Consider the following 12,342-nt stretch of genomic DNA (forward strand, 5'->3'; position numbering starts at 1 on the left):
TCTCTTCTTTTCTCTTAGGTTAGAATAGATGGATAAAAAAAAAAAAAAAAAAATGAAAATTTCACAACAATAAAAAATCTTATGCTCCTATAATGGAGATTGCAACCATATATTAAAAAAAATTACATTGAAATAAAAATCCTATACCCCTTATGAGGTGTACAACTCAATCCAAAGATCAAGAAAGCAAGTAAACTACATCCATCCATGTTCAATTGAACAAATAAAAATGTCTCATACATTCATCCTTAGGGTTATGGGATGAATAAAATAACCCTATGAAATAGAGTTAGCACACTCTAGAATATTTCTAACATGCTAAATCCTAACCCAAGGCTCTGATACTAGTTGTAAGGAAACCTGGATATCTCCATTCCTAGCCTTGGATCTTCTAAGGATGCATGTAATATATTCTTAGGGCTAATGAGATTTAATCACAATGGAATCATTTGACATATAAAAACCTAGATCTAGAGATTAGAGATACTTTACCTTAGATTCAAATTTTCCCGAATCAATTACAATCCGATGAAGTTGTGTAGAGTGAATTACAAGCCTTGCCAATTATGCAGTCTTCCTTTTAATCACTCTCTCTCACAGATTTGGGCATTAGAGCAGAGTGGTCTTCTCTTTAGAGAGGGAGGCTAGGGTTTCTCTTTAAAGCATAAAACTGAAGCCTAAACCCTAGGTAGGGTTATATAGGCTTCTTTGTGGACTTAAGTGACTTGAGCCTAACTTGATGAGATTGGTTCACGAAATCTAGCTCACTTAGGTCTTAATTAATTAGCTCTATGGAGCTCCAATTAATTAAACAACCTAGTCCATAAAGACCATTCATATGATATAGTGTAACTTTTCATTTTAACAAAAATTTCCTTATGCACATATATGAATTAGAAACCCAAAAATACACCCTCAAAACCATGTCACCATGAATCAGGAGCTTGAATTAGGACTATTGGGATCCATAGCAAAACACTAGGTTCCTCAAAATCCAATCCTAAAGTTAACTCAACATCCTACTATAAAGTCAATTACACTCTAGTATCTTATGAAATTACAATAGGATACAACTTAGGTTCATGACCTACTATCCCATTACATGCATATTCCTCATGAAATGGTGTTTGTATCCAACAAGGTATATGATATCACCTCTAAAGACTTCAATCCTTGAATGAAAAATCCTCCTATCATGTGATTAACTAACATACTTTAACTCACAATAGCGTATGTCGAATTCCACCTAAGGAATTACTATGACCATAGATTTTATAATAAAAAGCATCTTTAGGATCACCTAAGGGCACACACTATCTCAATCTCTTAAGATATCATGGTGTTTCTATTGAGAATACTTGTTATCACCAACCTCTATCAATAGTGATCCAATCCGTAGGGAATATATGACCACCTTAGGCTCTCACTCATAGGTGAAAGCCTCCTAATAACTTCAACACAAGCTCAATCCTTTCAAGATTGAGAATTCATGCAATATAGCAGCTTAGTGAATCATTACTATCAAATAGCCGAAGTCATGATTCATCGTATGTCCTATCCAATGTGTAACCATACACACTAGTGCACTTACCATAAGAAATCCATCCCACTGACTAAGACTAGTCATTCATCAAATCAGGAGATAGTGGCATGACAACCTGATATAGATAGTCTAAGTTTATGAATTAGTTGTGAACAAATCACCTACCTATAAGGAATTGATGACTTGGATCTTTTGTGCACCCTAAGGCACCCAAGTCATTTATAATGTAAGAATTAATGTTAAGCTTAGATGCTCAACACATATAATGCATAAATGAGATAGATAAGGGAGAATCAATCATAATCCAAATATTAATGAATTCTAATTATTGATATATCATGTCATACTTTTAAGGGCTCTATCCAACAATTGATATATTCATTCCTTTAGTCGAGTTATATTTTTAAAGTGTCATTTTTAAAGAAGAATGTTTTCCATTCTCCACTAGCTTTGCATCCACTCCTTATATTTCAAAATCATATAATTTTTCAAATTAGTTTTCCTTAGTTTTTTGGCTCATTCCTCAACAATCAATCTCAACTTCTTAGCTTCACTCTACAACTAATGATTTTGGTACATCAAATAATTGAACAAACAATCCATTAAGCCATGGAGTAACTAACTCTTCTAATAACCCTAGTTTACATTCTTTGTAGCATTGATTCGTGCCCAGTTGGGTATTTTAATAAAAAAAAATGTTTATAAATCCTATGACCTTATACTAGCGTAGCAAAGCTACTATAGTATAGCAACTCTAGGGTCGAACTCTGGGATGGGTTTCACTCTACCAGTGATAGACTCAAGATTAGAATTGAATATGATGATTTCCTTTGTCAAAAACTTAAAGTTTAAAAGAAAATAAAATTTGTTTTGAAAGTGGTGTTTGGAACTAAACTAACATAGAACTAGGTAAAAATGGAAGAAAGAAAGTCTCCCGGAGCTAAAGGTTGCTAGGATCAAGTTCAGAATGCAAAGTGGGAAATTCCGGATTTTTCTCCTCGTATTGGGGACAACAACATAAAGGATGGTTGTTTCCCGAACCGGTATAGGTTTAACAATGAAGATTTAATCCATAAAAAGTCAATAGAAATGGTGTCAAGTTCCATTAATGGCTTTAGACACTATGGGTCTTCACCTTGAGCCACTTTCCAATGGCTCATACATGATAACTAATGGTCTTATGTGGATCTAGCAATAAGTATCCACAGAGACCTGAAGCTTACCATGTATTGGCCATTCAAAGTGATTCTAAGGGATTTAAAGCAAAACTTTAGATTTAAAAGCCATTTATGAACTCCAACTACCTGTATTTAAGGCACGACAGTTTTCATCTTTTGCATATGGACTTTTCACCTAGCTTCCTTCACTCAAGAAACCAAAGGTTTAGCCTCTCATCCTTTGGGAAAACATCCTCAGAGTTGTTTGGCTTCCAAGAAAAGAAAATAGAAGAGAGAAAAGGAAAGCAAAGAGAGCTTTGTATTTTTCCCCCCAGAGGAAAATTTCACTCAGTGTAAAAATATACAAAAAAGTCCCTCCGAGAGATGATTTCCACCCCTCTTGTAGTCTTTACAAAGCAAAGCCTGTGATTGGCTAATTACAGGGATAAGAAAGGAATTTACATCAAAAAATACAAAAGAAAAGATCTCATGTGGAGTCGTCAGAACAGAGGAGATTTTGCACCAAAGTCGCATGAACAATACAAGGTGCGAAATTCGCACTCGCATGGGCTGGTGCAAAATTTGCCATTTTGAGCTCCTTATACGAATGGCAATATACCACTATAGGTAATTGATTTGTCAGCAATTCCGAGCCAGTTCCGAATATGGGATTCTTGAAAAGGTGATTTTGCACGATGAACAAAATAGAGCCTCCCAAAGTGACAGTGCACGGCTACAAAACTGTTTTTTCCTCTGTTTTTCCTCTTTGCTTCTCTCCTTTACTTGGCTTGTCTTAATGATCCAAAAAGCTGTCAAAACACTAAAACTAGCCACAATATGATTAGAAGTCATTGCTAGGTCCTTAACATGCCAATTGGAATAAAATGGAAACTACACCAAAAGTGCTTAAAACATAATGAATTAAAGGCGCAAAATAGCACTTTTTGGGTAGTAATCAAGCATGTCTTCTAATATTTGACCTACTACTCAATCTAGATTACCTACTTCATCTACTACTATCATAATCACAAAATCTTTCTTTGAAACTATAGAATTCTATATTACAATTAGTTGATTATTGACTTCAATTTATTTTCTCTTTACTAATAAACTACTTCTTAAAGATTTACTTGCCTTTTAAATCTATCATTTCAATTCACATCATGCAAACCCAGTCAAAATCTAGTATTTTCAATCCAAAAGCTTATACTTTTTTCTTTTCTTTTTGTGTGTAAATTAGATTCTTTTGAGCCATCATTTGTTAGACAACTTTACTTGGTCCTAAGTAGAAAGAAGCAATGGTTGAGGATTACAAAGCTCTTATGAATAACAATACATGGTATTTGTGACATGTCAAGAGGCTATACATGTAGTAGGGAACAAATGGGGTTTTTAGAGTGAAGTATAACCTTATGGGATATTCAAAGGTAGAAGGCCTGGTTTGGCTACTAAGAGTTTTTAGCAAATATCTAGTATTAACTACTTTGAGACTTTAGTGCAGTAGTGAAGCCTTTAACTATAAAGGGTATAATATCTGGCCAAGTCAAACATAAGTATTTTTTTACTAAAGCACTCTTAGAGAATTACAATTCCTCACCATGACAAGAGATGATTTGTTTTTTTATTTTATATTATTATAAATAAGCTAAGTTAGTTCCTTCATGCTACAAAAAGTGTCATTGAAAAGCATGCAAAAGGGTTTAAGATATCTTAAAGGGTTAGGACTATCAATTTTGGTCTTCATTTTGAGCCTTGTTCTTATTTGTTTCTAGAGGGGTTTTATATGCAGATTGGGTAAATAGTTTGGATGGAGAGGAGGTCTACAAGTGTATCTACTAGAAAATAATTTGATTTGATGTGGTTCAAGAAAACAAAGGACTATAACTCATTCACGCATAGAATTTGAGTACAGATCTCTAGCTCAAGCTTCAACTAAAATTATTTGGTTGCAACAATTGTAGAGAAAACTTGGAATATTGTTTGTCAATGTTAAGTTCTCTAATGTGATAATGTTAGTTGTTCTAGATCATTAACTTCAAACTATTTGTTTCATAAGAACTAAACACATAGAGATATGTACTTTCACCAAAAAAAAAAAAAAGTTCTCAACAAGGAACTTGATGTTAGGTACATAACCAAAGAGAAGCAAATAGCAAATATACTAACAAAGATGCATACACAAATCATTTGGGAAATTGAGGAAGCAAGCTCAATCATCTACTTTGAGATTAAGCAGGGGGGTGGGGGGGGGGGGGGGGTGTTAAAGGGGTCTACCTAGTTACATTAGTTAGTTTAGACAATTTGTTGAGTTGTTATATTACAACTAAACTTAGGTGTTATTCTATTAGTCTGCTTAACCATTTTAGGTTATTATTTTTGCTTGAACTTGATTCCACTAGAAATAAAGGCTAGGTCTACAACTTAATGTACCATAGAAACTTCATTTGTTGTAGATATTTTTCTCTCCTTTTGTGTCTTTCTCTCTCTCTTGATTTCTCTCTTATTAGCTCATATTGACATAGAATATATGATAAAAAGGGGCCTCAAGTATGTAACTCTTCAGTTTTCACCACTAATGTACCCTACTCTTACTTCTAGTCAAGAAAAAAATTGCCTAAGAAGGTAAAAGGTTGGTTTGTATTGTTGAATAATATTGGGTCCCTTCTTCATAGGCTTTTTGTTTGGTTATACTTTAATAAAACACCTACTCACTATTTTTTTTTTTAGGACAGAAAATTAACTAATTATTCCAATTAGGGCTGCAACTTAGGCTTGTTGGTCGGTTGAGTTGATTGCTAAACTGAACTCAATCCCAAATTAAGAAACAATCAACCCAACTTGACTTCTAACCTGAGTTTGATGTACTCAATGTATGATTCAAAATTAAACCTTAGTGTCTTTTAAAAACATTTTTTTATATATTTATCAATATTTAAATAATAAATAAGACAAAATTTCAAGATGGAAAAGAAAAGTAAAGTAAACATAATATTTTGTCTTTCTAAAAATGAAAAAGTCTATGATACAATTATAGTTTGATATTTTTTCTTTTAAAATTAAAAGAAAATAAATATTATTATATATATAAAATAATATGCATTATAAATATTATAAAAAATATTATATCAGGTACAAGTTAAGTTGGGTTGCTTGAATCTTAGTATAAACTCAACTTTAATCGTGGTCAAATTGAAAAAACTTAACCCAATTTCAATCCAAAAAAAAAAAAAAAAAAAATTCACATAAATATTGGGTTGACCCAGTCCACCCAAATTGCAACCTTTATTCCAACTTTAGCCAACAAAAAATGCATATTCTCCCAACAAATGATGACCAGGTTCACCCAACTTTAGCCATATGGTTCACTTTTTCCTTCTTGATAAGATTCAGTTTCCTTAGAAATTGTTACACCTCTTCCATATCATTTCCCCTTTTGAATTTAAATAAAATTGGGGTTATTAAATGAATTCTAAAATAATTCTTATTTGATAGTGATAATAACCAATAATTCTAGATAGTGATAATTACCCAGTAACTTCCAGCCATTATGTTGTTCTCGCGGGTGACTTCCTTATAATTTAGAACTAATAAATCGTAGTACCAAACTTCTCCTTTTCATTATGAAATTGCCAACCTATTTCGTAATTTATTGATGTGGCCTTATATAAGTTAAATTAATTTTATTCGTTGTGGGGCACTCAACTATTTTTCTAACTGCTTGATTTTACTAAACTAAAATTACTACGACCCAATCCAAACCCAACATGGTGGCTTTTTTCCTCAGCTTCTACCCTCAATTTTCATCTCAACTATCCCGCATCATATGAGTCCACAATACATATCTTGCAATTACGTACACTCCTTTCTTTGAAATGTTAATTGATTTTTATCAATCCTTTGGAGTCCACCGATTTCCTTTTACTGTCACATGGTAAAAATAGACTATGATCTTTGTTAAAGATCCTTTTAGATAGTAATTCTCTCTTACACAACTTCATCATATTTTGGTAACTTGACTCTCATCACTTGCTATGATGAGGCCAATTAAGACATGCTTTTTTCTTTCAATTTTGGCCAATGTGTCTGCAAAAATTAGGTCTAAATAGTAATATATATCAAATTATATATGAATAAAATTTTTATGTTTTTTGTGCCCTATTTACTAGTTCCCTGATACATATCATGCAACTAAACCCAAAATCATTGTACAATAAAATCGCATAATTAGTGTAAAATTAAACTTATGAACTTTATTAACTAACACATCACAAGCCTTGCATGAGGCCATGCCATAATCTAATATCATATGCATATTGTAGTCTACAACTATAATAACCATAAGATAATTATCTTAATTAGTTACATGAAATTAAGAAAAATCAACTCAAACTTTTATCCCAATAACATGCCAATTGTCCAATTATACTTCATGATCCTTCAATTGCCAGAGTGAAATATCATGGAAGGGTAGAGGAAATGGGGTGCGAGTCTCAAGTTCCTTGCACATGTGTTGCATTGTTGGACGGGATGTCAGATTCAAATTGATGCATTTGAATGCCAACCTTATGATGAGAACCACATCATCAACAACTTCTGGATCAATATGGGGTGATAGACGAGGATCTAATATATCTACCAACATTATATTTCGAGTTGAAAAGGATGATAAGATTGTGACTAGTTCTCTTGGATGCTTTCCCATCATTATTTCAAAGCTATATACATCACATTTTTCCGTCACAACCATGGTGTATGCAAGTTTTGTCAAATATAACAAATATATAAGTATACATTTTCATGAATTAAGTATTCACATCAAGATTAAGCTTTTTAATGCTTGTCATATTGATTCTGAAATTGAAAAAAACTATGAGCAATGTTACATTATCATGTTAGTTGTTTCTTGACACTCGAAAACTTTCCATAAATTTTTAATTAATTTAATACATGAGCATGGATTATTAATTAAATTATAGGTGATAATCTGACTAATAGAAATAAACTTCCGCAAGGATTTCTTGAAATGCGAGTAATTTAACACTTTTAGGAGAAAGCATTTGGAAAATTTCAAAAGTTATTGAAAAATGTTTAAAATATTCAAGAAAAATTATGAATTTTTAGATAACTTTTTATGTTTTATTTTAATTGGAAATTGAACCAGAAAATAATCTCATAATTATTTTTAAAAATTAATGTTCATATGTAAAAGTTTTACTAAACATAAAATGGCTTTCTATATAAACTACAATATTAGAACTTTAATAATAAGTTATATTTTCCTGACTTATACATTAAGTCCCTTTTCAAGTTGTAAAATCTTCCAACATAATTATTTATAGGATCTCCTATTAACTTTAAATTAGAGCTTTTGCTTTCTTAAAAGTCAATCTAAACAAGAATAAAATATATTTTTATATAGTTTTTATATTTTGGATGTGTATCAATAATTTTTTTTATGCATTTCGTGTTCAAGAACAATTTTTTTTTTTTTTTTTTTTTTTTTTGTGTTTTCGCATATTGCCACTCTGCCATTTCACTTAATTTGTATACAATTTTCAACTCTTACTTCCTCATGCATGCTTGCACACGCGTGTATACATACAAGAAAAAGGGATGTATTTGTTTTCTTTTTACCTCATTAATTTTTTCTTTTGTATTTTTTCGAATTCGATTTAAAAATTTTTTAATTCTCATTTCATGTCTTCCATCTATAAATATAGTTTGATAAAGATATGTTCTACTAATAAAAACACTCAAACCAAGACCTAAAAAGAAAATAATTTAGTAGAAAAGTGCAGGGACTAAAAAGTTGATTAAAGATTTTTTTTCCTGAAGTATCGAAGTCTAAAAAAGGTATGCAGTTACCTGGTGCAATATAACCATAAGTGCCAGCAATAAGGGTTTGATTTGATGAATCAGGATCAAGCAATCTAGCCATTCCAAAATCAGATATAACAGCCTTGAATTTTGAATCTAATAGAATATTACCGCTTGATATGTCTCGATGAATCACTGGAGGGATGCAATCATTATGCATGTAGGACAAGGCATTGGCAATGCTTTTAACAACATTCACCCTCTTAATCCAATCAAACTCCAAAGCCTCAATTTCATCACTCAAGGCACAAAAGAGGTTTCCTCTTTCCATGTACTCGTAAACTAGAAACATGCATCTTTTGTGTAGACAATAGCCATATAGTTTTATGATGTTTCGATGTCGGACTTTTGACAACACCTGCACCTCATTTGTAATACTTTTCATGTAAGTTGGGTTCTCAATTTCAAAGGTGTGAAGTTTTTTCAAGGCAACCTCTTTCCCATTGGTCAATTTCGCTCTATAGACACTGCCATAACCTCCGGTCCCAATGCAATATTTGATGTCGAAATCCTCCGTCGCCTCAATGATGTCTTCATAAGCAATCTTGCCATCATAATCCCATATTGAAAATATGTCTCCATTTTGTGTGGTAGTTGCCTCCTTAGGTTGAAGTTTTCTCGTCTTCCGCCTCCAAATTAATAGAACTCCAAAAATTATAGACGAAAGCACCAAGGTGGAGCATAAAGAAATGACCATAATGATGATGATTGTGATTCTGTTCCTTTTTCTGCAAGGTGGAATGCCATATTTGGTGTCACCACACAAACCTTCATTGTGTTCGAATGCTTGAAATAGAGATGGAAGATGCAGTTTGAAGGGCACATAACCCTCCAAATAATTGTAAGTGAGATCCAAATACTCTAAGCTGTTGAAGTGTTGGAACTGGAGGGGCATGGTTCCACTAATATTATTGACACTCAAATCAAGTTTTCGTAGTGTGACCAGGCCACCGATCTCCGAAGGAATGCTTGTTATTTCCACATTAAAATTAAGTGGGTGGCCCACTAACCTAGTATTTAGCCGATTAAAAGAATACCAATATCTTTAAACTGTTATAAAGATATTTACCCTTGATGGAGTGGGTAAATTATAATAATTATAATATTATTATTTGAAATAAAAAACAGTTATTCGAATAACACGTTCAGAACGGTTTTTGAACGTGTATTCTTGGCCCTCTTCTCCTATCAATAAGATATATATACAGAAATCCCTTCATGTACGGAAAGTACTCTCTTCCATCAATTACAGAAAACAATTCTATGTATTAAGGTTTGATAAGGAGAAGAAAAGATCAAGGATTTAAGATCTATAAACTGAAGGGAAATTCCTCATGGCTGCATGTTCTTCAAACGGTATGTAATCTATCAGTTCATTAACATTTTTTTATTATTTTATTATCAGAGATGATGATTGAATTCAATGATCTGGATTATTGTGTGTTAATTTTTGTATTAAATCTCTAACAATTGGTATCAGAGCAAGGTTGAATTTAAATATTCAGAATCATTGTTTTATAAAGATTAAATTTTGAGATTTATCTTTGATTAATTCGTCTCACTAAAATGAATAATAAAAAAAAAATTAATTAAAACAAACGACCAGCCTCAACGTGTAGAAGGAAGATTTTTCCTTGCAACGCTGACTGGATCAATGCGGGTGAGGGGCGCTGGTTTGGCGGACTGGTTTGGCGTCAGTCCGGTGGCCATTTTCAGGCGCCATTGCCAGCGCCATCGCGCCGTTTTTGGGTGCCAGTCCAGATGCCATTGAAGGTGCCGTCTTGCTGGTTTCAAACAGCTCCAATCCAAACGCCATTGCCGGCGTCATTAAAAGGCACCGTTTCTCCAAGCTTTCAGGCGGCAGTCAAGGCGCCATTGCTGGCGCCATCACGCCATTTTCAGGCACCAGTCCAGGTGCCATTGAAGGCGCCATCTTGCCGGTTTCAAGCTCCAGTCAAGGTGCCATTGTTGGCGCCATTGCCGGTGCCATTGAAGGCGCCGTTTTTAGGCTTCATCTGCTGGTTGCAGGCACCATTGTCGGCGCCGTTTTCAGGTGTCATCTGCTGATTGAAGGTGCCATTGTCGGCGCCATTTCTCAGGCGCCATTAGAGGTCCTGGTTGCAGGTGCCGTTTCTCAGGCGCCTTTAGAGGCGCTGGTTGCAGGCACCATTAAAGGCACTGGTTGCAGGCGCCATTAGAGGCACTATTTGTAGGGGCTGTTTTCTTGCCGTCTGCAGTGCCGTTTTAGGTGCACTTCAGGCATCCTTTTCAGGCATTAATCCAAAGATCTTAATTGATTTTATTATTTTATTTGAACCTTTGTGAAATTATTATTATATCTGATGAAAGCAGATTTCATTTATTATGATTGATTATTGAATAGATAATTATTAAAGATACTATCTCCTTGATTTTTAACTCAAATAAAAGAATTAATTTCATGCTGTGAATATTTTATCTAAAGACAATTTATAAATGTAAGGTTAACTAATTTGGATAGTTGCCAAAGTAACCTAAATTAGTGAGCTTTGTATTTATTGAATTGCATAAAAGAATGAAGGGAGACTTGTAAAATTCTTAATAATTCTCTTTATAATTAGGAGAATGAGACTAACCCAAAGGAAAGTCAATTTCTGCTAATTATTAATTAATGTTTTTATTTTGTGTTGCTTAGAAAGGTAAAATGGATACCCAAAGGTAACATATAAATGACACAAAATAGTAAAGTGTTTTAAGCTCCCTTCAAGTGAACACTGGATATGTTAAAATTTACCCAAAGGAGAATTTTAATGATATCAATAGTTCATTGCTATTTATTTTATACTTGAGGCCTTATTGTGAGCATTGTTCTATTTTGTACAGTTCCCACTTCATTACACTCTCTTGCATCTGGAATGACTGTTTTTGATGGGTCAAACTTTTCTGAATGGTATGAAAGGGTTCAATTCTCACTGGGCGTATTGGATCTTGACCTGGCTTTAATAATGGATAAACCTCCTGAAGCTACGGATGACAGTACTTCGGAGCAAGTGGAACAATCAAAAGCCTGGGCAAGATCCAACAGACTCAGTCTGATGTTTATGAGAATAACTATTGCCAATAATATCAAGACCTCTCTCCCTCAAACCGAGTTTGCCTCGGAATTTCTAAAATCTGTTGAGGAGCGCTTCAAACGCGCTGATAAGTCCCTTGCAGGCACATTGATGGATGAATTGACCACCATGAAATATGATGGTCAGAAAGGTATTCAGCAACATATTTTAAACATGACTGAAAAGGCTGCAAAGCTTAAGGCACTAGGCATGGGTATGGATGAGTCCTTCTTGGTACAGTTTGTTCTTAACTCACTTCCATCACAGTTTGCTCCATTCAAAATCCACTATAATACTAACAGTGATCAGTGGAACTTGAATGAGCTCACTAGTAAATGTATACAAGAGGAAGTGAGATTAAGACAAGAAGGACATAATTTTGCTCTTGTTGTAACTCATGGAGTCACGAAGAAGAAAGGAAAATTCAAAAAGGGAAAGAACTTTCCACCTAAGAAAAGCGGACCTGGGGAAGGTAGCCAGAGTCATGATGGAAAATTCACAGTAATTTGCTACTTTTGTGGCAAGAAAGGGCATGTGAAGAAGGACTGTATCAAGCGCAAGGCTTGGTTCGAAAAGAGAGGTATAAATCTTTCTTTTGGTGGATTGATTCTTGTTGAAGTTTCTTCAAATACTTGGTGGATTGATTCTGGAGCCACAACTCATGTGACTAATT

At 33.7% G+C, this 12,342-nt stretch overlaps 2 protein-coding genes across 2 annotated transcripts; one reads left to right on the plus strand and one right to left on the minus strand.

Moving 5' to 3' along the window:
* Positions 1-7,120: 7,120 nt before the first annotated feature.
* On the minus strand, positions 7,121-9,472 carry LOC117913230 (MDIS1-interacting receptor like kinase 2-like). Its single transcript, XM_034828189.1, has 2 exons — positions 8,566-9,472; positions 7,121-7,461 (listed from the first exon to the last, which is right to left on the minus strand). The coding sequence occupies exons 1-2, from the start codon at positions 9,470-9,472 to the stop codon at positions 7,121-7,123; spliced, it is 1,248 nt and encodes a 415-aa protein (XP_034684080.1).
* A 1,999-nt stretch (positions 9,473-11,471) lies between these two features.
* Positions 11,472-11,988, plus strand: LOC117913231. The gene is made up of 2 exons (XM_034828190.1): positions 11,472-11,883; positions 11,972-11,988. Exons 1-2 carry the CDS (start codon positions 11,472-11,474, stop codon positions 11,986-11,988), a joined length of 429 nt encoding a protein of 142 aa, XP_034684081.1.
* The last annotated feature ends 354 nt before the right edge of the window (positions 11,989-12,342 follow it).

Source organism: Vitis riparia, chromosome 4 (assembly GCF_004353265.1).
Source record: "Vitis riparia cultivar Riparia Gloire de Montpellier isolate 1030 chromosome 4, EGFV_Vit.rip_1.0, whole genome shotgun sequence".
Classification (NCBI taxonomy): Eukaryota; Viridiplantae; Streptophyta; class Magnoliopsida; order Vitales; family Vitaceae; genus Vitis; species Vitis riparia.

Coding starts and splice junctions, on each gene's coding strand:
- LOC117913230 (XM_034828189.1), bottom strand. CDS start 9,472: ATGCCCCTCCAGTTCCAACACTTCAACAGCTTAGAGTATTTGGATCTC. Junction 7,462..8,565: donor TTATGGTTATATTGCACCAG/GTAACTGCATAC, acceptor TATATTTGACAA/AACTTGCATACACCATGGTT.
- LOC117913231 (XM_034828190.1), top strand. CDS start 11,472: ATGACTGTTTTTGATGGGTCAAACTTTTCTGAATGGTATGAAAGGGTT.